This window comes from Lolium perenne, chromosome 4, assembly GCF_019359855.2.
Source record: "Lolium perenne isolate Kyuss_39 chromosome 4, Kyuss_2.0, whole genome shotgun sequence".
In the NCBI taxonomy this organism is placed as follows: domain Eukaryota; kingdom Viridiplantae; phylum Streptophyta; class Magnoliopsida; order Poales; family Poaceae; genus Lolium; species Lolium perenne.
The window spans coordinates 273,935,502-273,961,941 of NC_067247.2; the positions used below are offsets into that span (position 1 = coordinate 273,935,502).

The 26,440-nt window shown below is 48.3% G+C and overlaps 2 protein-coding genes and 1 long non-coding RNA gene across 3 annotated transcripts; 2 read left to right on the forward strand and 1 right to left on the reverse strand.

The window, feature by feature from the left end:
- The first annotated feature begins 10,077 nt into the window (after positions 1-10,077).
- Positions 10,078-11,885, forward strand: LOC139830156 (uncharacterized). Its single transcript, XM_071818155.1, has 4 exons — positions 10,078-10,105; positions 10,195-10,430; positions 10,535-11,756; positions 11,857-11,885. Exons 1-4 carry the CDS (start codon positions 10,078-10,080, stop codon positions 11,883-11,885), a joined length of 1,515 nt encoding a protein of 504 aa, XP_071674256.1.
- LOC127295454 (uncharacterized) lies at positions 11,788-14,219 on the forward strand. Its single transcript, XM_051325411.2, has 2 exons — positions 11,788-13,650; positions 14,000-14,219. The coding sequence occupies exon 1, from the start codon at positions 11,936-11,938 to the stop codon at positions 13,643-13,645; it is 1,710 nt and encodes a 569-aa protein (XP_051181371.2). The 5' UTR covers positions 11,788-11,935; the 3' UTR covers positions 13,646-13,650; positions 14,000-14,219.
- Positions 14,220-14,557: 338 nt separating this feature from the next.
- Positions 14,558-16,311, reverse strand: LOC127295456 (uncharacterized). The gene is made up of 4 exons (XR_007847848.2): positions 15,878-16,311; positions 15,613-15,707; positions 15,340-15,497; positions 14,558-14,828 (listed from the first exon to the last, which is right to left on the reverse strand). It is a non-coding gene; the product is annotated as an uncharacterized lncRNA (long non-coding RNA).
- Positions 16,312-26,440: the final 10,129 nt, after the last annotated feature.

Consider the following 26,440-nt stretch of genomic DNA (forward strand, 5'->3'; position numbering starts at 1 on the left):
ACCTTCCTCCCTTTGGTTAGTACTTGCCCGCGCTGCCTCTTCCTTGGCTTTAGCCGCCTCCTCTTCAATCTTTCGTCTGGCTGCGAGCAGTTCAGCTTGGGCGCGTTCACGAGCTTGGAGCAGAGCCACCGCTTGGGCAGGCGACCCCTCCGAGGATTTGAACAGGATACAACTATCTCTAGCCACCTTAAAAAGATGCTCAACCGAAGAATCTTGGAAAGCAACAAAGGAAGAGGGGAAGTTGGGATTACCTGGGGCGGGCGTGGCGGAGGACGGGGTAGCGGTATCTTCGATGGAGCACTTGGACATGGAGTTCTTCTCGGCAGTGGCGCGAATGGCATGCTCCAGGACCGGGCCTTCAGTTGCCCCTTTAGATCTCACACTTTTGCGTAGGGCTTCCGCCGGAGGGGCCTTAGATCGCGGCGCTCGGGCAACCGCAGCCCCCCCGGCTGGGATTGGGGGCCTTCAGTTGCCCCTTTAGATCTCGCACTTTTGCGTAGGGCTTCCGCCGGAGGGGCCTTAGATCGCGGCGCTCGGGCAACCGCAGCCCCCAGGGCTGGGATTGGGCTGGGATTGCGTTGTTTGAGAAAGATTAGACGGTCAGGATGTTCCCAATCTCCTCACCAAACGCGTTGTATGACGTACGACCAACTGGAATATAATAGTAAAGATGAGAAGGAAACAGGGAGAAAACAATATTCAACACTAATTTCCAGAAGGTAACTACGAGCAAAATTTGCTTTGTGTTCACATTTGAAAGTTCATCTCAAACATATAGATAGCCTGATGCTGGTTCATTACCTTTACTTGATCTTTCGGTCGATGCAACTGGAACTTAAATAATTGACGCTGAGCGTGTTTCACAGATTCATGGCTCAATTGTCAAAGCTTGTGATTGTGAGCTCTTAGGCAATAGTCCGATCTGAAGAATTCAGTTTTCAGTGGTCCAGCTTGTTTGCCGATAAACACAAATCAAACAACCTGCGGCACAGCCGCACAACAGGAGATCCTACACGACCGTATGGCTAGCAACTTTCAGTCGTGGGTGTTCAATTCCACCTGTTGCATCTGCTTAGTCCTTACTCAAGTAGCGGCCACCAGATTAGACCCCAGCCTACCGTGGCCCGTGGGTGTACGACATCAGATCTCCACCCAACACCATGGCCGCCTGCACCGCCGCTCTTTTCTGCACCATGGAACAATGTACCCGCATCTAAATTAGGCTTGGAAAACACACACGACGTCGGCGATGAACCGGACAACATCTTTGGCGAGCGCCGCTCCCATCCTTCAGGTCCCTTACGTGGCTGCACTCCAGTGACGACGGCGGCAAGAGGCAGAGCACGTCCCGCTCCCGCTCGTCATGGTGTCTCCCCGAGGAGGACGGAGTACCCCTTCCTATCTTCGCCACGTTGCACCACGAGAGGCCGCCTGGTCCTCTCCTGATGTAGAGAAGACCGAGGTGAGCAGGACGGGGAAGGTGTCATGGCGGTTGCTAGATCACCACGTCGACGTTGAGCCGGATAGCATCTTTGGCGGGTCCCACTCTCCATGGTGTGTCGCCGTGAGGACAACGGAGTGGGCGTTGCCGACTTGCCGTCTCCGCCATGGTGCAGCAGGAGTTGCCGCCTGGTGAAGACGTAGTAGGAGTGTAGGACGACAGAGGTATTATGGCGGATGGCCCGTGGCCGTGGATGTGTATCGATCTCCGATCCTCAATCCCTACGGAAATTTTCCTTTTGTAGCGTCGATGGTTTCCCTTCCAGATCGATCGGTTTTCTCCTTTTCCGGATCAATAGACATCCTACGTGTTTTTTTGTTAGGTATAGATTCATATCGGTTTATTTGATGGACAAAAATTTAACCGGTTTTTTGACCTACCAACTCCACATATTCGTAAATTATTAGTAGAGATTAGCATAGGCAGCTGCAAGTATTTATACGGCCACCCGGATCTCATTTTCTTGAGAAAGGTCTCTAACTTTGACAGTTGCACCTTTTGTAATTGCACTTCATACACACCACTATATCACGTGATTTTTATTTGCCGAGTACAAAATCACGTCGAACAGAGGCCCCTATGTATATTACTCTAGGTTTAGTAGTAGTTATTGGCCCTGGTGCCAGTTTGGCGTCATGCCGGAGGGGTGGATTCGGCTGGAGACGGCGAGCTGCTCCGACTGGAATAGGGAGCTACTCTCGTTCGCTGCTGCACTCCGGTGGTCGGAGATGGCGAGGAGCGGAGTCCTCCATTCATCCCTTTCAATAAAGCTCGAGTGTTGGATGCCAAATCACAAGGATTTGCGGATGCCTCCAACCCCCTCTTGTGGTCGTGGTGATAGACAGGGGGAGAAGAGGGATCCAAAGATCTTTGATTTGGAGTTCGGCAGGGAGACGACGAGCGTGCGCGTCGCACGCTGGAAGCTACTGTTGACGGAGTTCATCAGCGTCGGCCATGGTTAGCCGGCGCTATCTTCGGCGTTTTGAGCCACTCCAAGTCGACTAGATCGTCGGCTATCTTTCCTCTGCGTGAGGATCTTCCCCGACCCCGCTCCAGGAAGCAACGCCATCGACGCCCCAAGTGGCAAGGTCCCCGGCGGCGACGATGGTGCCTGAAGTTGGAGGTCTGAGACCGGCGGCGGTGACTGAGGACTCGATCGCGTTTCTACAGTTTTCTTCAGGGTCCTGGTTGTAATACTCAAGGACTGCTTTACATTTTCTTTTTCTTAAGGGGCCTGTTTGTAAAATGTACCGACCCCTTTGACTAATGAAAGTTTCCTGACAAAAAAATAAAAATAAATAAGGGAACTCCATTGGCCATCGCCGATGAAGCTGCAACTTAATGTCGCCGGTGTAGTTGCCACTAAGACTTGTCACAATGAGAAGTATCGTACACTAGTATCATGCACATGATACTAGTGTATGATACTATCTCCACAATGCATAGTATCATAAGATAGTAACATAGTATCATCATATTTAATGTTTTGTAGAATCTCAATGCAAATTTATGTACATGATATATTTGTCATTAAATTTTCTAGTTTTACGTGCTATGATACGGTATCATATTATGATACCACACTCATCTCTCGTCTCATTAATTGGTGCGCCACATCAGATTTTTGCCAACAGGGCATGCATGATACTACTTATGATACTCCCATTGTGGCTAGTCTAAGAGCATCTCCAGCGCCGCGACGCAAACGGACGCTGAGCGACCTTTTTCGTCCACCGTGACCGGAAATGCGTCTGGGTCCTGCTCCAGCGGGGCGACGCAAAGTGACCGGGCCGTCCGTGGAGACGCAAACCTGTCCCAAATATGCGCCAGATTTGCGTCTCCGCGGACGCTCCTCGGTCGCGGAAAGTGTCCGCGTTGGGTGCATCTGGGCCCCGTTGCCAGTGAGTAGGTAAGCAAAAGATTTTTTTCATTACTAATGATTGGCCAAAAGGACCATCTTTACAGAGATGGTTAGTCGAGATAACCTAAAACTACAACGGCCGTACCTACTCGCCGTCGCGCGGCCTACACCTGCCTTGGTTACTCGTAGTCGCGCGGCCTACTACTGGCCGCCGGAGGGGCCGGTGCCATCGTCGAAGCGCGAGCGCTTCGCACACTCCGCACGCCGGACACGCCGGCGATTGGACATCTCGTCCCGCCTGCGGCGTTCGAGGGCTTCGGCCAGAGAGGAGTCCCACAGGAGTGTCCTGGCCATAGAGTTGGCCTCCTCTGCCGTCGCCAGGGCCGCCGCCTCCTCCTTCGCCTGGGCCGCCTGCAACCCCGCCAGCTGGGCGACGAAGCGGGCCCTATCCCTAGCCACCTCCGCCACCGCTTCGTCCCTGGCGGCGATGGCGACCGCCAGCTCCCGGTTCTCCTGCTCGACCCGCGCGGGAGAAGGGGCCCTCCGCTGGAGCGAGTCCAGGTCGGAGCACAGTAACCTCCCAGCCATGGCGATCGCATAGCTGTTGGCTTCCTCCTCCGCCAACCGCGTCTGGCGGCGCTGGGCGTCCCCAGCGAGGGTCTCGAAGGACGCAACCAGAACGAGCTGGTCGCCGGCGCAGTCGAAGCGACCGGGGACGGGGGCGCGTCGTTCACGATGTCGTGGATGACAGCGTCCGCTGGTGGGGCCGCCAGAGGGGCGCCATCGCTGCCCGCTCCTCCGCGAGCTCCGCCCTGGTGTCGGCGAGCTCAGCCATGGCGTTGGCGATCTCCGCCCTGGTCGCCGCGAGGCGCCCTTCGGCGCGCTCTGCCACCACAGCCACCGCCTCCGCAACCTCCACCTCCGCCGCCGCCTCCAGGTCCAGCTGCTGGGCCTCAATGCTGGCGGCGACTACTCCTCCTCCTCCTCCGGGTGGAGGTGGCGGCACATCTGAACAACGTGCTCCCAACTAAGGTTCTGCCCCGCCATGGATGGATGGTATGGTTTAGCTTGAGGTGTGCCCGTCGCCCCCGCCGGTGTCCACCATATATAGCCACGGCGGGGCGGGAAACAGCGTTGCCGCGCAGGTTGTTTCCCGCGCGCGTGAAACGCCAGCGAAACATGCCAATGTATTGGGCACGCGCGGGAACGATCGTCGTCGCGACTCGCGCGAGAACAGTTAATCGCCGGCGGCAGTCCTCGACGGGGCGTAAAACGCCATTAGCGAGCTAAATGCGTCGGCACCGCTGGAGGTACCCCCGACGCAAACGGTCGCCCTGGGCCACATGGAGTCCACGGGCCGACGCAAACGGATATTTCGGACGTCCGAAATGCGTCGACCGAAGATGCGCTAACTCGCACCTGGTCGCCTAAACTGCTCCCGCGCCGCCTTCCATGCGCAGCGTGCTAGCGAGTCCGCTGAATCAAGAACGTGGAGAACAATCGACATGCTTCTAGAGTACAATGGCCTCGGCCTGCCTTTCAACTCACGCTGGTCGATTTCGACAAATTTGATCCTTTTTCGAAAGTTCAGCATGATTTGACCTCTTTTTGAAAAATATTCAAAATCTGACCCTTTTTAGTAGCGCCTTTCTCCGGGGAGCTACCCTCTTCGTCGTAGCGCCCGCGCCACTGGCGCTGAACTTGTGCCAGCATGGCGAGGCTGGACCCACAATTCGCGAGCTCAACTCCATTCATAGGGGCGCTACCCTTTTGAAGTTCAACTCCCTTCTGAGTGGAGCTACCCTTTTAAAGTTCAACTCCCCTTGCAGGGCACTGCCCTTTGGAATATGTTAAGTCGCGTGGGCCGCCCCCATCCCCATCCCCTCCACCTACTACTTACCCCTCACACCCCGACCTGGAAGAAGCTAGGGCACGTCCCCATCTCTCCCCCCTCTCAAATCCTTTCCAAAAATCCCCTAGATCTGAAGATTTCTTTGGTTGATTTTCATCCTTCTTCAAGCTCCTCCTCGGGACCTTCATCCTCCGATTCTGATGCGTAGCATCGGTTATAAGGTATGTCATGGTCCATGTCCTCTTGCGCACAATACACATCCAAATCACCAACCTCATTGTCATTGGGATGACCCTCGGACCCGTCGCCCTCGTAGTCATCATTATCTTCTTCCATTGCTTCATAATTGCCATTGCGAATCGGGATCGGTGGTTGCCTGATTTCTTGTTGGGTCATGACATCTTGTGTCATCGGAGGAGGACTACTTGTTGAGATGTCAATATCGGGTTCAACAAACGGGCTCCTACCATGAACTGGGGAGGCATGCCGGTTCAAGTCCAAGTGTGGCCGCGGAGATACCTTCTTTGTGGCAAATAACTCGAGAGCCTTGTATTGCGATTCGGCCACCACTTCCTTGTATGCACTCCACCTTTCATCTGAGTTGAGATTCATTGTCTTCCAACGATTGTGCATACCAAAGGAAACATTATACCTTCCCTCTAATTCTATCTCATCGGTTGGGCTCATCCATTTCAACTCAATCCTCACTTTCTCCACAACCTCGGCATAGTTGGGACTTCTTTCAAACACCATCACAACCTCATCGGGGTCTAACTCGACATTGCCTTTCATGAACTCGTCCTTGTCCACATAGTGGACACTCAAAATTCTCGCCATCTATAACCAAATTACAACAACCCAAATGCATGAACTATACGTATATTACATTATAACATATGCATTTCAACAATAAAATAAGAAGATAGAATGGTGGCCAAGTAGATCTAGGGCTAACCCTAACTACATCTATGTCACCAAATAGATTTAAGGCTAACCATAAACTACAAATCTTAAATATACATCATACAAACCACCAATGAACCATAAAACAACAATAGAACATAGAACATGACATCAATTTTTCTAGGGTTACCAAGATTTACCAAAATAGAACCAAAAACATGACATCAATTGGACAAAATGAAGTGGATGGGAGAGAACACCTCTTTGCATCAAGGGGGACCAAAATCCACCAAAGAAATCTTCAGATCTAGGGGATTTTGGAGAAGGATTTGAGAGGGGAGAGAGAGGGGGACGCGTCCTGGCTTCTTCCTGGTCGGGGTGTGAAGGGTAAGTGGTAGGTGGAGCGGATGGGGGCGGCCTACGCGACTTAACATATTGCAAAGGGTAGCACCACTGCAAGGGGAGTTGAACTTTAAAAGGGTAGCTAGTTGAACTTCAAAAGGGTAGCGCCCCTAGGAATGGAGTTGATCTCACGAATTGTGGGCCCAGCCTCGCCACGCTGGCACAAGCTTAGCACCAGTCGTGCCGGCGCTACGGCGAAGAGGGTAGCTCCCTGGAGAAAAGCGCTACTAAAAAGGGTTAGAATTTGAATATTTTTCAAAAAAGATCAAATCGTGCTGAACTTTCAAAAAAGGGTCAAATTTGTCCAAATCGACCTCACGCTACAAACGGGACGCTCCGCAGTAGCCCGCGTACTCGATATGCCGCGTATAAGCCGCGTTGCAGATATTGACCAGGATCTGGTAGACCCAGGCACCCTGGTTCGACGGGGTCGGTACTGTCTTGGAATCTCTCTTGCGATTTGCGGCACTACGCGGCAACTGCGGGCCGGCCTGCGTAGGCCGTTCTATTTCTTCATTTTCCGCGGGAGCTCGCATACGTAGTTAACTGAGCCCGAAACTGCCGCGCCGCTGACGGCCCGCCACCGCTTACACCCTGACTTTCAACCAGCGGCGGCACTTACCCGCAAAAAAAAAAACAGAGGTGGCAACATTCAGATCCCTAATTCAAGCGCTAGCGTTCTGTACCATGGTCCAGCTAACCCCACACCGACTTGTTCTGCGGGTCCAGGTCATCATCACCGCACGGCCGTCAGTCCAGGTTGCCTCGCCGTTGCCTGCTCATTAATGTGTTGTGGGCCATGGGCAGGACGTATGCTGGTCCAGCAAAGTATCCTTGATTTCTTGCTGCATGTACGCCAGAGTATTGACCCTGGTACATCAATCTCCAAGCTCTATTCAACATTCCAGGTACCAGGGAATGCACCCGGGAGCCAAATTTCCGCTCCCGTTTAGAATGAACTATTAAGATATATATTGATCAGTGGCGGACCTAGGATTTTTGTAAAGGGTATGCCGCACCAAAATGTTGGCGTGTCTGTAAAGAAAGATTTTGTCTCAAGACATAAAGAAGAATTGATGATTATAATATATGAGAAAGTAATTTAATAAAAACATATATTCACAAGCTAAATTGTAGGGTAGATGCACCATGGACGGGATGTTCTAATATTGAACAAAATTCTCGCCGTTAGGTGCGACACTAGTTTCTGAATTATTCGACCACGAGATGATCATTTTGGTAGCACTATGACACATAGAAGGATTATACTAAAATAGACAGCAAAGTATGTAAAAAAATGTTACCAAAAGGTTCAACGAAATATCTAGAAATTAATTATACACTTACTATTATTTGATTAAATTATTAGCTGATACTACACAGCTAGCCCATATATTACTCCCTCCGATCTAAGTTAGTTACCTCTACTTTATCTACTTACGGATGTATCTAGACATGTTTGTTGATAAAAAATAATCTATATTTAGAAAAAGTTGAGTCAATTATGGATCAGAAGGAGTACTAAAATGCAGTGTAGAGTCTCTCCAACATTCATAAAATAGTTAAATATTTCCTTTAATTAGACAACATAGCTAATGGTACATTACGAAAATAGCTAACATGGATACATGGTGCATGGTGTCTGGCCATAGCTATAAGCTAGCGCTTACACGCGAGACTACATGCATGCTATTGCTATACAAAAGCTAATCGCAACCTATCTCTGAACGAGCCATGCATTGTTGCAGCTCAATGATGGGAAAATCTCCGGTGCGCCGTGCATCGTGATTAGGAAAAGTGCATCACACCCTTAAAGGACCGGTCGCACCTTTTCCTCTCACGAGCGTTCTCCACCACAAAACCTTTCTCTGTGAAACCATGGCGGGGGAGCGGTCGAGCACGCGGCGATGCCGCACCTGAGCATGGCGGGGGAGCTCTCGGTGCACGACGGGGGAGGCTGCCGCGGCCGAGCACGCCGGAGATGCCGCAGCGGCCGAGCACGCATCAGCGGGGAGAGCGCCGCCGGCCGAGCACCCGTCAGCGGGGAGGGGCGCCGCCACAAGAGCACGCGTGGGCGAGGAGGTGGCTGCTTCCGAAGGTCACCGGCCATTTCTATGGTGCCGCAGCGCAGCAGGGGAGTGCTCGCCGTAGTTGAGCACCAAGGCGCAGGGGCGAGGCATTACAGATAATTCGATGAAATTGCCATATTCGTTAGCGATAATTAGGGGATTAATTCGGTTCAGTTGCCATATTCATTACTGATAATTAGGGGAGTACCATTTCCAGATTAATTAGCAGTAATTTCCCAATTCATTAGTGGTAGAAACTCATTGTTACCAGATTAATTATGCCCGATAATTAGGGGATTAATTCCTGGATTAATTTGGTCTAATTGCCATATTAGCAGTTGCCAGATTAATTATGTCCAAATTACCTAATTAATTGGGTACTTGCCAAGTTTAAACGAGCCTAATTTTTTCAAAATAATTAGTGCACGTCATTGTTTAATTTTTTGCAGCCGAAAAACGCATTGAATGTCGTGGGCCAGCTGATTTTGCATGCTTTTAGTGAACGGTCCAATCAAAGAGCTTCACTTGTTCAAAAAAAAAAAAAAAAGCTTCACGGACGAGAGAAACTGCAGTCAGAGCAATTCCAATAGTGTAACCAGCTGCTGGCTATAACCCAAGTGCCATGTCATCTATAGCCAATTTAGAGCCAACATATACAATAGTGAGCTATAAATTATAATACTTTATCAATGTATGGTCCACCTTTCACTCTCATAAAGTGCCTAGGAGCACGTGCTAGAGCTGGCTCTTGCATAAGAGCCCACTCTCCTTCTCTCTCCTCCTCTCTCTCCTCCAACTAAGCAATAATATATTATTTTAATCCTTATAGCCAGCTGACTAGAATTTATTGTACTTGCTCTCAGGCAAACCGCCGCACGGATGGATTAAGCGTGCGGCGCCGCCGCGTAGTCTCGTCCCTCAATGATTAGTAAGCTGATTAAGCACGGCGTGCTCGGCCGAAGGGTATGCGCCGGCATACCGGGCATACCCTGTAGGTCCGATGCTACTAATTTTTCATGTATCAACTTTTGAAATGATCAATATTATTAACATATGACACCTCTTTACTTTTGCTAAAAAACATCATCTAAACGCACAAGTTGTCGATACATCATCGAGAACCATTTGAAGCCGCTTGACAACAAATATGTTCCCTCACGATAGTAACAAACCCTTCGAGTCTCACATATCCCAGCCGTAGCAAATGTAGTCCAAAAGATGAAAGGGAAATAGTATGCAGGAAACAATAAATGCCCTTATTCGCCTTCCTGGCACTGAGAAGCTAGAAAGTGTACGCTACAGCAAAGGGGACCGTCCAATATATATTAGAGCTTACTATGGTTGCTATGATCCTTTGGTGTATCCATTATTTTTCCCGAGAGGGGAGACGGGATGGAACCGTTCGATACCATATGAGACACCACCTCAAGTTGCTGAAGAGGAGACCGAGGTTGACATCGAGCGTGAAGATCGGAGTTCAGATGTACACATGGAACAAAACACGGATGAGGTAGCAGGTAATTATCCGCATGCTTTCAACGCGTTTCACATTTTATTCATTGTTTGTGGAGATCACCAATCAATCATTTCTTTATCCATGTTCTAGATGACGAAGAGGACCACGATGATAATGCAACCGGAGGGTCCAGAAAATTTGTCAGCGCAAGAGAGTACTATTGCTTCAAGCTACAAGTCAGGAAAGGACTCTTCAACATTATATTGTTCGGTGCACGTGGGTTCCAGCAATGGGCAGTCGACATGTACATCAAGATGGAGACTACGAGACTTGATTTCTTCTCCAAGCCTAAGAATCAAAAACGCATTCGAGCTGATCTATACCAGGTATCATGTTGTTCTCCATTTCCATTTTATATTACACACACATGGCCCCTACACATTTAAAAATACCATGCAGAATGATATTTTGATTGATTTATTTTCTTAAGGGTGTTGTTGATGTCATGGATGCTGGAGAGACACGTGGTTGTCGGGTTGGTAAGAGAATCGTGCTTCCGAGGACTTTCCCCGGAGGTGATAGAGACATGCAGCGAAGATTTCTTGATGCGATGGCGATAGTCCAACGGTTTGGGAAGCCTGATTACTTTATCACAATGACTTGCAACCCGCACTGGGAGGAAATTACATCCAGACTTGAACCCGGGCAGACACCACAAGACCGTCCAGACCTTGTGGCGAGAGTATACAGGGCCAAATTGCGAAGTATGAAGGATCTCTTGATAAAAAAACAGTACTTTGGTGAGGTTGTTGCATATGTCCATGTTACCGAGTTTCAAAAGAGGGGGCTGCCACACGAGCACATGCTTATGATCATGAGCTCGGATAGCAAGCTAACAAACCCAGACGGATACGACAAGGTGATATCAGCAGAACTTCCTAACAAGGACAAGTACCCTGTATTGCATGCTCTGGTGGTCAAACATATGCTCCATGGACCATGTGGTGCTCTTAGGAAAAATTGTCCTTGCATGATAGATGGTCAATGTCGATTTCGCTATCCTCGGCAGTTTTGTGATGCCACGCAACAAGGAAAGGACTCATATCCTATCTATAGGAGGAGGCACGATGGTCAACAAGTGAAGGTCAGAAGAGCAGAGCTGGATAATAGATGGGTTGTCCCATACAACCCTGGTCTGCTTATGCGGTATAATTGTCACATCAATGTTGAAGCCTGCTCTAGCATCAAGGCCGTGAAATACTTATTCAAGTACATCTATAAAAGACATGATCGTGCCTCATTCTCAGTCGATCCAATGGGTGAGAATGATGGTGAAGTAATCAATGAGATTAAACAATACAGGGATGCTAGGTTTGTGGGGCCACAGGAGTCTATCACTAGGATTTGCGGTTTCCGAATGTTCGGTGTCTCTCCATCTGTTCTCCAACTGCAACTTCATTTGGAAGATATGCAGCCTGTCACATTTAGAGATGGCGATAATCTTGATGACGTCATCAGCCGGCCCTCTTCTTCCAGTACCATGCTCATTGAATTTTTCAATATGAACCTGGTGGATCCTTTTGCGAGGAACTTCCTGTACAAAGAGTTCCCAGAATTCTACCGGTGGATCAAGGGTAAGAAGAAGTGGCAGAAAAGAAAGTTAAAGGGGCGGGGACAGATTAGAAGAATTGTCTATGCACATCCTGCTGAAGGTGAGAGATACTTCCTTAGAGTGCTCATGAATCATGTGAGAGGTGCAACATCATTTGAGGATTTGAAAAGTGTAAATGGCAGGCCTTGCTTGACTTTCAGAGAATCATGTGAGCGAAGAGGTCTCATAGAGACAGACAAGTCACTTGATGATTGCTTGACCGAGGCAGCTACTTTCCAAATGCCGTATGCTCTGAGAAGGCTTTTTGCAACTATTCTGGTGTTCTGCGAGGTCACCCAAATCCGATCACTATGGGAGAAGCACCTTGACTCAATGTCTGAGGACTACCGTCGTAACCAGCCCAACCAGGCCGCACTAGAGCAGATGGTCCTTAGAAACATTAGGGATCTGGTGCATTCCATGGGAAAAAATATTAGCAGTTATGGACTCCCGGATTTCGATCCATTGGATGATGAGTGTTCCCATGGAGATTCCAGAGAGGTACAGGAGGAGTTGTCGGTTACTTTTGACAAAGAAGACATAAACATGGTTACATCTCTTAACAAAGAGCAGCGTGCTGGTTTTGATGAAATCCTCTCTCATGTTCTCAATAAAAGGAGCCAGATTTTCTTTGTTGATGGTCCGGGTGGCACGGGGAAGACATATCTATACAAAGCACTCCTTGCAAAGGTCCGCTCGCTACGTCAAATAGCTATTGCTACAGCTACATCTGGCATAGCGGCATCGATCATGCCTGGTGGGCGCACCGCCCATTCCAGGTTTAAAATTCCGATTAGGCTCACAAACAGCAGCACATGCAATTTCACCAAGCAGAGTGGTACCGCAAAGCTGCTCCGTATGGCATCTTTAATAATCTGGGACGAAGTAGCCATGACGAAGCGTCAAACTGTTGAGACGCTTGATAGGTCCCTACAGGACATCATGGGATCTGCTTTACCTTTTGGGGGGAAAGTCGTGGTGTTTGGAGGAGATTTTAGGCAGGTCCTTCCCGTTGTAACACGTGGGACAAGAGCTCAAATCACTGATGCTACTCTACAGAGGTCTTATTTATGGGATAAGATTAGGAAGATACGCCTCACGCGCAATATGAGGGCACAAACCGATCAGTGGTTCTCCGAGTACCTACTAAGAATAGGCAATGGAACAGAAGAGACGATCGGTGGTGACTATGTGCGTCTTCCGGATGACATTGTTATTCCTTTCACTCCTACCGAAGAACCAGTGAACAAGCTTATTGAAGATGTGTTCCCATCACTTCATGAGAACGCCACATCTGGACCCTACATGAGTGCACGTGCCATTCTTTCAACGAAGAATGATCATGTGGACAATCTGAATAAAAAGATGATTGACCGATTTCCTGGCCAGGCAAAGGTATATTATAGCTTTGACTCTGTCGAGGATGATGCACGCAATACCTACCCACTGGACTATCTCAACTCACTGACTCCAAATGGCCTGCCCCCGCATGATTTGAAACTCAAAATCAATTGTCCCGCCATTCTTCTCCGAAATCTCGATCCACACAATGGGTTGTGCAATGGAACAAGACTGATGATTAGAGCATTCCAGGATAACGCAATCGACGCCGAGATTGTCGGTGGACAACATGCTGGAAATAGAGTGTTCATACCGAGGATCCCTTTGTCGCCCTCGGAGGACATTTCACTTCCATTCAAGTTTAAGAGGAAACAGTTCCCCATCCGGTTGAGTTTTGCAATGACCATCAACAAAGCCCAGGGGCAAACCATTCCGACTGTTGGTATTTACCTCCCAGAGCCTGTATTCTCCCATTGCCAGCTTTATGTTGCACTTTCAAGGGGTGTGTCAAGGCAGACCACTCGGATTCTGGCCAAGCCAAATATAGACATAGGCCCCACTGGAAAGAGCACAAAGAATATTGTGTACAGGGATGTATTGGAGGGATAGAACAGGTTTGTTCATCCTTTAGGCTGGTCTTTTCTTCTTATTTATTCTTCTTATATAGTGCTCTTTCTCTTTTTCGGATCTATGAATATTCATGTTATGTAGCAGCTTAAGCAGTTCTATGACTTGTTATGACATAGGACCTTTCCCACATGCCTCAGTGATTTGTCAAATTCTAAAGAGGTGTACTGCTGTAAATAATCTGGATTTTAATTTACATGCTACAACTAATGCATGTGTGAGTTTGAGTTCATTTCTTTTATTATATTATTGTATATTTCAGTAGCAAATTTATTATGCTTGTGCAAAACAATGTTTATGGTTTGTTGACCTCAAAAAAATTTCTTTCTTGGTAAGAGCTTTCTCTGTCTTTGGTGATGCTGAATTACTCAACCTGCTTATGATGAGATGGTGACCTCACTTCGTTCGTTTCGCCGTAGTTCGTATTGCCTCAACCATGGGCCAACGACTACCTGGAATGTCTTCTATCTGTAGTAAAGCACTATATGTGACCTATGTTGCACTAAAAAAAGTATCTTTCATGTTCAGTGGATGTGGATGTGAGTACGCAATGTCGCCGATGAACTAACTTACTGTGCTACTGTCCTAGATGATGAATCCGACGTCTCGATATTTCTCTAGAAATATCAGGTTTTGTAAATACTTTTGTGCTTGCTTATACGAGCAGCCTATCTTGTTAATGGAAGCATGTTCTTTGTCTCATTGGCCTGGCTATTATCGATGTTCTTAATTTGTCTGAAGCCTATTCTCTCTTTTTTCTGAAACTGTTCCCTTTTCATCTGTTTTGGCTTGTAGTTATGCAAATTGAAAAGCATATTTATATCTCAGTGCAGGTCACACTAATGTCATGTAATGAACGGACAAAAAACTAGGAGCATACAACAGTCAAATAACATGTGGTAGAACAGATAACACCTTTCAAGATATACAGAAAATGTGGCAATATTTTACCTTTCTGTCGTTTTCTCAACACCCAATATATTTCCAATACTATAAACAACAACCTCCAAGAAACGTTGGATCTGCTTTTCACGAATTTCCTGTACCAAAATATAACCTTTGCGTGCAATGATAGCCATATCAGATGTTGGATCCTTGAGTGGCATTACAGGTTGTGCTTGCTTTGTGAATACAACTCGCCCATCCAGAAACAAACGTTTGGTATCTGCAAAAATAAGAGCATCAGCATGTTAAAGTTCTTCCCTATCAAATTATTATAAACATGTATAAAACTTTGTAGAAAAGAAAACATGCATGGATAAGGTAAAGATAAGGGTCTAGGTTCTATTTTCAAACACGCTGATGACAGGCTTAAGCAGCTGCTTGGTAATGGTAATGTCGTTACTGCGAGGATTGCTCCCGGCAGCAACAACGTCTAAAATTCAGTACTAGCCTGTATGTCTTTGTTGAAGTCAATATCGGGTTCACAATCCAAGACCAGAGCAGGAACCTTCAAAGCAACAACTCGCAAACATACATAATGCAAGCGTGGAACCTCTCACCAACACACTCCTCTCTTATCTTTAGAAATCACTATTACTGGAAAGATAAGTTTATGGGTACATCCTGGGCAGACTAACCCGGATTTTACCAACAACTGATTTGTAAACTCAGGTCCAAATAATGTGCAGTTTTTATGGCCAAACAATAATCGGTATAAGTGTGTAAAATATTACGCTTCCACCAGTAGATAATCATCAATGTCTGCCCAGATTGCTTCTTCCCGCATGCCGGTGCCGACACCAAAGAGCTCCTCAACAACTTGCCGCTGGGATATCTGTCTTAGCCACCTTGATTTTTACCACCTTCCCCTCCAGGAGGAACACTTCATCGGCTGCAAAGAAACCAATACTGTTAGTCGTAGGACGCCCAAACCCTCCACAAATGCACAACATCAGCTTCTGGTATAAATAAGTCGACTAACGTCCCTTCATGTACACAACCCTAACCTGCATGAGTTTTATCTTGCTGGCAGCAAATCAACATGGATTTTCACTTGCTCTGATTCTGTTGCTTTATTTTATTACTGGATTGAGCTGCGAGCCTGCAAAAGTATTGTCCCATTTCAGTGTTTGAGTCTGTGAGCTGTTCTGAAACTTAGCAGCAAAGATGAAGCAACGGGGTGTTTAGCTTTATTAGCAAAGTAATCTGCTACATATGAATGGACCATACGGAATGGCAGCTCGGAAAGTGAAATGGAGAGAAAATTTGGACCTTGTATTCTTGGTGCCCGGTGCACTTGAGTCCTCCAGTGTGCGATGACCGCGGCCGCCGTTCAAGTGTAGAGAAGCCCTGTGCCTCCGCGTCCACCTCTGATAGCGCATAGCACTGGATCGACCATGAGCATGAAGAGATCGAGCACCTCCCAGTCCTGGGTCACCGGCCGGAGGTGGTCGTTGATGTGGAGCCGTCGGTCACACGGGAGGCAAGATGGGGGAGAGCTGGAGCCGAGAGGAGGGATGGGGATGTCGCAGGGATGAGGGACGGGGGTGGGGCAGCAGTACTACGGCGTCGATTGGTCTCAGGTCACGGATCGGGTGTCCAGTTGCCGGCGTTGGGGAAGATCCAGGGAGTCAAGGGAGAAGCAGAGTGGTGACTGCAATTTTTTTTTACTTGAGTGCTATTTCCTTCAGTGTGTGCAGGTGCAAGGACACTGAGCATGAGAGTGGGACGGTGAGAGGCTGAGAGCAGCATATGGAACTTTCGGCCTTCAGGTGAACAATGGACTGTGGGCCGTGGGCCGTGCCCCGTGGGTCCATCTTTTCTCTGTCATATATAAGCATCCGAAAAAATCATTGTTTTCTTATTTTCCCTTTTTGACGGTTATGAAGGTTTATTTTGCGAAAAATAATTGTCCTTATTAAATATACTAGTCATCAACCCACAGGACTGTGTGGGCTAGTTTTTTGAAGTATAAATGTGTCGGAATGCAAAAAAGAAAACATATAGATTAACAAATTTAGAGTAAATTTTGGAAAAATTGTTCGCTCCCTTAGTATCAAGAGCTAATACAGATGAAGTTATACACTTATTGTATATACAGAGAAGAGTGCGTTTTGTAAATTATGTAGGAAGTGCTAACAAAGTGTTTTATTACAGTAAACTCGATCAGTTTTTTCATTAGTCATAAGTATAGTAATTGTATAATGATTTTAACTAATATTGTCCCGTGTCATAGCTATATAATCGTATATTAATGTTCTTTAGTGTTCAAGCAAATTAGAAAGAAAACATATTATTACAGAAAACGAAAATTACCTTTCACCCTGAAGAAACAGAACAGTAATTATGTTTTTTTAATATGAGTGCGATGGAGATTAATCATTTGTAAGATGCAGAATGACTAAAACAACTCTTCCAATGTATTGACGTATGTCACCATAGGAGGAAGTAAATTAAGCAAGAAATGTGTACATCTATTTTATCTTTAGCGACAGGTAAAGAAACACAAATCAGCAGGGACATCAAAGAAAAACAAATGAATTTCTTCGTTAGGTATATATAGGTAGATGGATAGGGAAGAGAAACTAAGAGAAAAATTGGAGAAAAGAGTTGCTGGTATTAACTTGGTTGGCTAAAATTTCAACCCCTTGAATCATATACTACTGCACCCCTATCAGTAGTTCGGTATCAGAATGGCTGAACAACACGTATATACAATAGCCAATAGAGTAGAATGGGCGTAAGATGAACCTTCTCACCATACCAACGTTCAGTGTTTCGTATCCATCATAATATTTGACCAAATGCAGACATCATATTGTTGATGATCTGTTTATGATCACTTCAAGTGATTGTTTGAAGATGAATCACGGATGCACAAACTCAGATAAGCATCATATTATCCAAATGCACAATTATATAAGTTATATAGATGGTTATTTTTCATTAAGTTCGGAAGTTAAAATTATTTCCCTAATTCATGTGGCCATAATGTTTCAGTTGAGCAAAAAACGGCTGCTACAACAACAAATTAATTCATGAAAAATATCAATTTGAAAACAATGGCACACAACTTTAATGGATTTTGAACATGCTATCAACTGAAAGTAATAAACATATGAATAAGAGGAGACTGTTGATATTTGATACAGAAAAGCTGAACGAAATACATCCTAACTACTGGGACTCTAACTTGTCGCCGGACGGCCAGAAGGGATGGAAACCATGCGATCTGGCCCTTCCACACCATGGTATCATAGAATCGAGACATTAGAAACCAAGACGATTTGGTTGGATTGTACCTGATCTGGACGTGTCGGAAAATAGAGCATCCAACTTCGTGAACTGACATCAGTGACATGAAGAGGTGGTTGTGTTGTGTGACCGCATCCCTATATGCATAAATTTGATATCGATACATATGTTTCTTTGCTTCACCAACTACTATGTTACATTGTTGATATATCCTCTCTGCTTCATGGACAATTCTAAACTTGATTAACCTTAAAGAGATGTTAGATTGAAGTGTACATGGAAGTCTAAAAGATCCAAAGGATGGAGACTAAGAATTCAAGCGTCATATTTTAAGATCGACTGCAGCATGCTAGAAACCTGATGGTTCAGGATGGCATTCAGAGGCAAATCCGGCAAGGTGAACGATATGCAGCCGTGATGCTACCGGCGAGGCGGCAAGGAACATCGCGGTAGCGTGCGCCGCAGCGGCAGATAGCACATATTCTATTTAAAATCTCTGAGTCCTGTTTTATACATAACCCTAGTAGATTAACAGTGCGAGCCTGGAACTAAAATCCTTAAAAGTATTGGTAGCTCCATGGCTGACATACCAGCATTGCAATTTGCGATTCAATGTTACAAAACGTTTGGAGGCTGCCCATTACGCATCAGTTGATTGTGGTGTGTATTTGCTTCTCAATCAACACACCGTGCATGCCAGTGGCAGGTAGAATAGTCGGTCTAGTCATGTAGCAGCCTGGCGGCTACCGGAATCGCCTCTATTAGATCGCTTCTTTTTAACGGAAGATGGAAGACTGCTACCAGATCGCTGATAAGGCTAGGGCTGGAGTTTTGTTTATCTCCTATATATACTTACGGAAGAGATAAGAACGGGGGTTATGATCGACTGCAGCATGCTAGAAACCTGATGGTTCAGGATGGCATTCAAAGGCAAATCCGGCAAGGTGGACGATATGATGCTACTGGCGAGGCGGCGAGGAACATCGCGGTAACGTGCGCCGCAGCAGCAGATATCACATATTCTATTTAAAATCTCTGAGGCATGTTTTATACATAACCCTAGTAGATTAACAGTGCGAGCAAAGAATACCTGGAATTAAAATCCTAATAAGTATTGGTAGCTCCATGGCTGACATACCAGCGTGCAATTTGCGATTCAATGTTACAAAACGTTTGGAGGCTGCCCATTACGCATCAGTTGATTGTGGTGTATATTTGCTTCTCAATCAACACACCGTTCATGCCAGTGGTAGGTAATCTTCACTGTCATGCGCCAGTGTAAAACGAAGAGAATAGTCGGTCTAGTCATGTAGCAGCCTGGCGGCTACCGGAATCGCCTCTATTATTAGATCGCTTCTTTTTAACGGAAGATGGAAGACTGCTACCACACTACGGGAGAAACAAGATGTGCCGACGGCCAGCCCATGTGCCGACGGCCAAATGTCGGGGCCATCGGCACAGAGGCCCTCGTCGACCGGCGACGGAGCTGACCGTCGGCGCACGGTCACCGTCGGCACACTTCTGTCTACACCGACGGTCACCGTCGGCGCAAACCGGACCGTCGGCACAGAAAGTTGGCGCCCGAAGGTCACCGTCGGCACAGCCACGGCCGTCGGTACACGCGCAGACAGGCGGGCCCAGCCGTTAGGCTGTCACGGCGCCGTCTACAGTGTGCCGACGGTAGCCCACGGCGCAACGGCGGCCGTCGGCACAGGGACTGAAAACTGGGTCCCCCTTCTGCTGTGCCGACGGTCACCCACGGCACAAACAAGGCCGTCGGCACAGCCAATTATGCACATTTTTTTGTTTTTCCATTTTTTTTTGCATCAAAGAGATAATTATTAATCCCAATCATTTTTTTTGTTTATTTATTTCTCACTGCTATTTTGGCGAACCCCTTTGCGGGAAACCTATATATATGTATAAGGGCGGTATAGAACCCCTTCGTCAGAAATCGAACCTCGGAGGGGGTGAATGGCCCACACACTATACAAAATACTTAAGACCCACACACGATACAAAATACTTAAATAACTAGACTCACACACATACCAAAGCGCTTACAGAACTAGACCCACACACGAACCGAAACAGTTAAAGAACTACACCCACACAGAGTAAGCAAAACACTTAAAGAAACTACACCCACACACATGAACCAAAACACTTAAAGAACTAGACCCACACACAAACCAAAGCATTTAAAGAACTACACCCACACACGAACAAAACACTTAACACTGGGTCGACACATGACCCGCTAGACACACGGACTCGACACACACATATTAATCAGAGAAGTCGAAATCTTCATCCTCGCTGGGGGTGTCCTCTGAAGCGGTGGTTGTGAGGTTCCACAACCACCGTTCATCATTCTCCCCCCATGTCGACGCCTCTCCTTTGGCGTATCGCTTCAACCTCGGCCTTCCTCTGCGCTTTCCCGCCCTCCTCTCGCTCCTGTACGTCTGCTTCTCCTTCCAGAATGCGCGCGTTGCCTCGACGTCTCCGGGATGGTCTCTGCGCCACTGTGCCATGAACTGCTCGTCCGCCTCGGTGGTATCAATCCGCCGCTGGCCAGCCCTGTACCGCCGCGCTTCACCCTGTGAGCGAAGTAGTGGCTCAGTAGAGAGACTCTGAGCTTCCGTCAGAGACCTGACCTCCGGGAAGTTCATTTCGTGGCGCGGCCGGCCAAACCTCCAAGCCGCAACGTCGTATGCGCGGGCAGCAGCCTCCTTCGTGTAGAAGGTGCCGAGCCACACACGCGTACCACCGGCGGTGATTTCAGCCGCGAAATGTCCCGCAGGCCGCAGGCGAACGCCGATGAAGCCCGTGTTGCTACGGCGACGAGGAGCCATCTCAGCGGCAGCTCAGCTCAGAGGATTTTGTGGTTCTATTGGATGAGAGAAGTGATGAAGGGAGAAATGTTGCTGGTGCTGTTAGTGGAGAAGCCATGGCTATATATAGGCCGACGAGGGGCTGAAACGGCGGGAAAACATGGCGGGAGAGAATGGGCGGGAAAGGGTGGGCGGGAAAAAAGGGCGGGAGAGAAGCAGCGGGAAAGGGTGGGCGGGAAAAAAGGGCGGGAGAGAAGGAGCGGGAAAGGGTGGGCGGGAAAAAAGGGCGGGAGAGAAGCAGCGGGAAAAGGGTGGGCGGGAAAAAAAGGGCAGGAGAGATTCTGCATGTATAGGGGGGAACTCCCTCGGAGGTGAACCGTAGAGAACCTTGGGATCATATGGGATGATATTTGTTTCCACATGTACCTATGACCTAAGCAAGCTCAAACGTAGGCATACGCCCACCGGGGGACCCCCGATGGGATGCAGTCAAAGGGGTAGACGGCGCGGTCAACCGTAACTAGGGTTTCGTCGTAAATCGAGCATCGGACCTAGGGAATGGCCCCAAAAGTTGTGTGTGTCCACATGGCATGCACAAAAGTGATTTGAGATGGTTCTATATCCAATGCTACCCTCCGGTGTGCCCGCTTCTCGGACATGGGGTTCCTACACTTAGGCAGATTCTGCATGTATAGGGGGGAACTCCCTCGGAGGTGAACCGTAGAGAACCTTGGGATCATATGGGATGATACTTGTTTCCACATGTACCTATGACCTAAGCAAGCTCAAACGTAGGCATACGCCCACCGGGGGACCCCCGATGGGATGCAGTCAAAGGGGTAGACGGCGCGGCCAACAGAACTAGGGTTTCGTCAGAAATCGAGCATCGGACCTAGGGAATGGCCCCAAAAGTTGTGTGTGTCCACATGGCATGCACAAAAGTGATTTGAGATGGTTCTATATCCAATGATACCCCCTCCGGGTGTGCCCGGCTTCTCGGACATGGGGTTCCTACACTTAGTGATTCTCGCATGTATAGGGGGAACTCCCTGAGGTGAACCGGAGAGAACCTTGGGATCATAGGGTATGATCCTTGTTTCCACATGTACCTATGACCTAACCAAGCTCAAACGTAGGCATACGCCCACCGGGGACCCCGATGGGATGCGATCAAAGGGGTAGACGGCGCGGTCAACGTAACTAGGTTTTCGTGAGAAATCGAGCATCGGACCTAGGGAATGGCCCCAAAAGTTGTGTGTGTCCACATGGCATGCACAAAAGTGATTTGAGATGGTTCTATATCCAATGCTACCCCATCCGGGTGTGCCCGGCTTCTCGGACATGGGGTTCCTACACTTAGGCAGATTCTGCATGTATAGGGGGGAACTCCCTCGGAGGTGAACCGGAGAGAACCTTGGGATCATATGGGATGATCCTTGTTTCCATATGTACCTATGACCTAAGCAAGCTCAAACGTAGGCATACGCCCACCGGGGGACCCCCGATGGGATGCAGTCAAAGGGGTAGACGGCGCGGTCAACAGAACTAGGGTTTCGTCAGAAATCGAGCATCGGACCTAGGGAATGGCCCCAAAAGTTGTGTGTGTCCACATGGCATGCACAAAAGTGATTTGAGATGGTTCTATATCCAATGCTACCCCCCCGGGTGTGCCCGGCTTCTCGGACATGGGGTTCCTACACTTAGGCAGATTCTGCATGTATAGGGGGGAACTCCCTCGGAGGTGAACCGGAGAGAACCTTGGGATCATAGGGTATGATCCTTGTTTCCACATGTACCTATGACCTAACCAAGCTCAAACGTAGGCATACGCCCACCGGGGGAACCCCGATGGGATGCAGTCAAAGGGGTAGACGGCGCGGTCAACAGAACTAGGGTTTCGTCAGAAATCGAGCATCGGATCTAGGGAATGGCCCCAAAACTTGTGTGTGTCCACATGGCATGCACAAAAGTGATTTGTGATGGTTCTACATCCAATGGTACCCCCCCGGGTGTGTCCGACTTCTCGGACAGGGGGTTCCTACACTTAGGCGTATTCTCGCATGTATAGAGGGATCTCCTGAGGTGAACCGGAGAGAGAACCTTGGGATCATATGGGATGATCCTTGTTTCCACATGTACCTATGACCTAACCAAGCTCAAACGTAGGCATACGCCCACCGGGGGACCCCGATGGGATGCGATCAAAGGGGTAGACGGCGCGGTCAACGTAACTAGGGTTTCGTCGAGAAATCGAGCATCGGACCTAGGGAATGGCCCCAAAAGTTGTGTGTGTCCACATGGCATGCACAAAAGTGATTTGAGATGGTTCTATATCCAATGCTACCCTCCGGGTGTGCCCGGCTTCTGGACATGGGGTTCCTACACTTAGGCAGGATTCTCGCATGTATAGGGGGAACTCCCGTGAGGTGAACCGGAGAGAACCTTGGGATCATAGGGTTTGGTCGTTGTTTCCACATGTCGCTATGACCTCACCCAGCTCAAACGTAGGCATACGCCCACCGGGGACCCCGATGGGATGCGATCAAAGGGGTAGACGGTGCGGTCAACGTAACTAGGGTTTCGTCGTAAATCGAGCATCGGACCTAGGGAATGGCCCCAAAAGTTGTGTGTGTCCACATGGCATGCACAAAAGTGATTTGAGATGGTTCTATATCCAATGCTACCCCCTCCGGTGTGACCGGCTTCTCGGACAGGGGGTTCCTACACTTAGGCAGATTCTGCATGTATAGTGGGGAACTCCCTCGGAGGTGAACCGGAGAGAACCTTGGGATCATAGGGTATGATCCTTGTTTCCACATGTACCTATGACCTAACCAAGCTCAAACGTAGGCATACGCCCACCGGGGACCCCGATGGGATGCGATCAAAGGGGTAGACGGCTCGGTCAACGTAACTAGGGTTTCGTCGTAAATCGAGCATCGGAGCTAGGGAATGGCCCCAAAAGTTGTGTGTGTCCACATGGCATGCACAAAAGTGATTTGAGATGGTTCTATATCCAATGCTACCCCCTCCGGGTGTGCCCGGCTTCTCGGACATGGGGTTCCTACACTTAGGCAGATTCTGCATGTATAGGGGGAACTCCCTGAGGTGAACCGGAGAGAACCTTGGGATCATAGGGTATGATCCTTGTTTCCACATGTACCTATGACCTAAGCAAGCTCAAACGTAGGCATACGCCCACCGGGGGACCCCGATGGGATGCGATCAAAGGGGTAGACGGCGCGGTCAACGTAACTAGGGTTTCGTCGTAAATCGAGCATCGGACCTAGGGAATGGCCCCAAAAGTTGTGTGTGTCCACATGGCATGCACAAAAGTGATTTGAGATGGTTCTATATCCAATGCTACCCTCCGGGTGTGCCCGGCTTCTCGGACATGGGGTTCCTACACTTAGGCGGATTCTCGCATGTATAGGGGGAACTCCCTCGGAGGTGAACCGGAGAGAACCTTGGGATCATAGGGTATGATCCTTGTTTCCACATGTACCTATGACCTAACCAAGCTCAAACGTAGGCATACGCCCACCGGGGGAACCCCGATGGGATGCAGTCAAAGGGGTAGACGGCGCGGTCAACAGAACTAGGGTTTCGTCAGAAATCGAGCATCGGATCTAGGGAATGGCCCCAAAACTTGTGTGTGTCCACATGGCATGCACAAAAGTGATTTGAGATGGTTCTATATCCAATGCTACCCCCTCCGGGTGTGCCCGGCTTCTCGGACATGGGGTTCCTAACTTCCTACACTTATTGTTTAGGGTTAGGGTTAGGGTTATGATTTGAGATGATCTATTCTATTCTTATTTTTTGTAGTAAATAGTGACAATATTTATTTAAAAAAATAAAAAGGAAAATAAAAAATAAAATAAAAAAATAAAAAAAACTGCCTATGCCGACGGTCACCGTTGGCACAACATCACCGTCGGCACAGGTGGGTCGACCATAATGGTCAGACCCACCAACGCACGCCCCACACACACACGCAGAGCCACCCACCGCATCCACTCGACCACCCACCGCCGCCGCCACCCACCGCCACCCGCCGCCGCGCCATCCCCGCCACCGCGCCATCCCCGCCGCCGCCGCACCGCCCGCGCCGCCGTCGCCCTGCCCCGCGCCGCCGCGCCGTCCCCGTACTTTCGCGCCGCCGCCTTCCTCCCGGCCGCGCTGCTTGCCGCAGCCCGCCGCCGTCCTCCCGGCCGCCGCCTGCGCGCCGCCACCTTCCTCCCGGGCCGCTGTCTGCCGCCGCAGCCCGCCGGCCATGGTAAGGTTCTTACCTTTTTTTTTTAGCTTTTTAGTATTTGCAATTAGCTAGGTAATTTGAAATGTAAATAATTTGAAAGAAACATGTAAAGAATTTGGAAATTGAAATGAAGTAAAATAGAATTTGCAAATTGAAATTGAAATTGTAATGTAAATTTGCAAATTGAAATTGAAATGAAGTAAAGAATTGAAATAGAATTGTAATTGTAAATTTGCAAATTGAAATAGAACTTGCAAATTGAAATTGAAATTGAAATGAAGTAAAGAATTTGGAAATTGAAATTGAAATTGTAATGTAAATTGAAATGAAAATGAAGGAATAGAAATGGAAATTGAAGTGAAATAAATTAGAATTTTGTAGAAATGCATTTGTTTTATGAATTGATGAATTTGCATTGACAAATTTTTATTATTTTAACTAGGTCCAGTAGTGAGCATCCCGCGTGGCGATCCCGGATCTTGCGGCGCATCTCTACGGCCGTCGACATCGCCGGTTGTTCGACTACTTCCTCTACAGCCGAGGGTGAGCTCAATTGCCGACTCCCCCTCCGCATTTTTTATGTCATTAGATTTCATTTCTCCGTCAAGTCGCGTAACCTAGGTGTCAATTCCCGTCGGCAAGCGTTACGCGGATAAATATGCATTAGTGGTCAGCATATTTTGAACCGTAACGCTTGTGGCATTTACGGGACAGTCGCCGGACCCGTAGTTGGGTACGTTTTCCATGTTCTGCTCGGGTGCGAGACAGGATTTCTCCGGATGCACATCCTCTCGGCTTTTTGCCGAGACGTGTATCGGGAGAGCAGCGGGGAGGTGCTGCCAAAATTCTGTCTCGCACCCGAGCAGAACGTGGAGAACGTACCCAACTACGGGTCCGGGGGCTGCTAGGAGCCCACCTAGTAGAGATGTAGGTTGATGCACGCGTTTTCGCCGGTAGAAAAGTAAAAATATGATGCATTCAATTTCATGCTACTATTTGTTGTTTGTCACGCAATAAAGCAGGATGGCTGATAATGAGTGGATGTACAGTGGCCGTGTTAGTTCGACTCAAGTGACAGATGAATGGAAATGGAAGACCGGTTTGTTAGTGAAGGAGTTAGCTCGTGGTTCGAAGGGGATTGTTCGTCCCCGTTGCCCTTGCAATGTCTGCAGGAGGCGTCATCCTAAGGATATTCTAGAGATGACTAAACACCTTTGGTGGAATGGGTATATGCGTGACTACGACCCGCTGGTCGACTTTTCTCGGCACGAATGTGATAGAGGTGAGGTGATGCGGCAGCGGATCGATGGCAATGAGAACGATGGCATCTTAAACTTGCTAGATGATCTTCGGGATGCTGACATGCCAGAGTTACCATGGGACGAACGACGAACCGGAGGAACCGCCTCGAACCGGAGGGACCGCCACAACCGGAGGAACTTCGGAGGAGGAACTCGAGCCAACCGCGAGGGCCTTCATTGATATGAT

Excerpts from the sequence above, each read along its gene's own strand:
- LOC139830156 (XM_071818155.1), top strand. The coding sequence starts at position 10,078 with ATGGAACAAAACACGGATGAGGTAGCAG. Across the intron at positions 10,106-10,194 it reads AAACACGGATGAGGTAGCAG|ATGACGAAGAGGACCACGAT; the intron begins GTAATTATCCGC and ends TCCATGTTCTAG. Across the intron at positions 11,757-11,856 it reads CTATGCACATCCTGCTGAAG|AGAATCATGTGAGCGAAGAG; the intron begins GTGAGAGATACT and ends CTTGACTTTCAG.
- LOC127295454 (XM_051325411.2), top strand. The coding sequence starts at position 11,936 with ATGCCGTATGCTCTGAGAAGGCTTTTTGCAACTATTCTGGTGTTCTGC.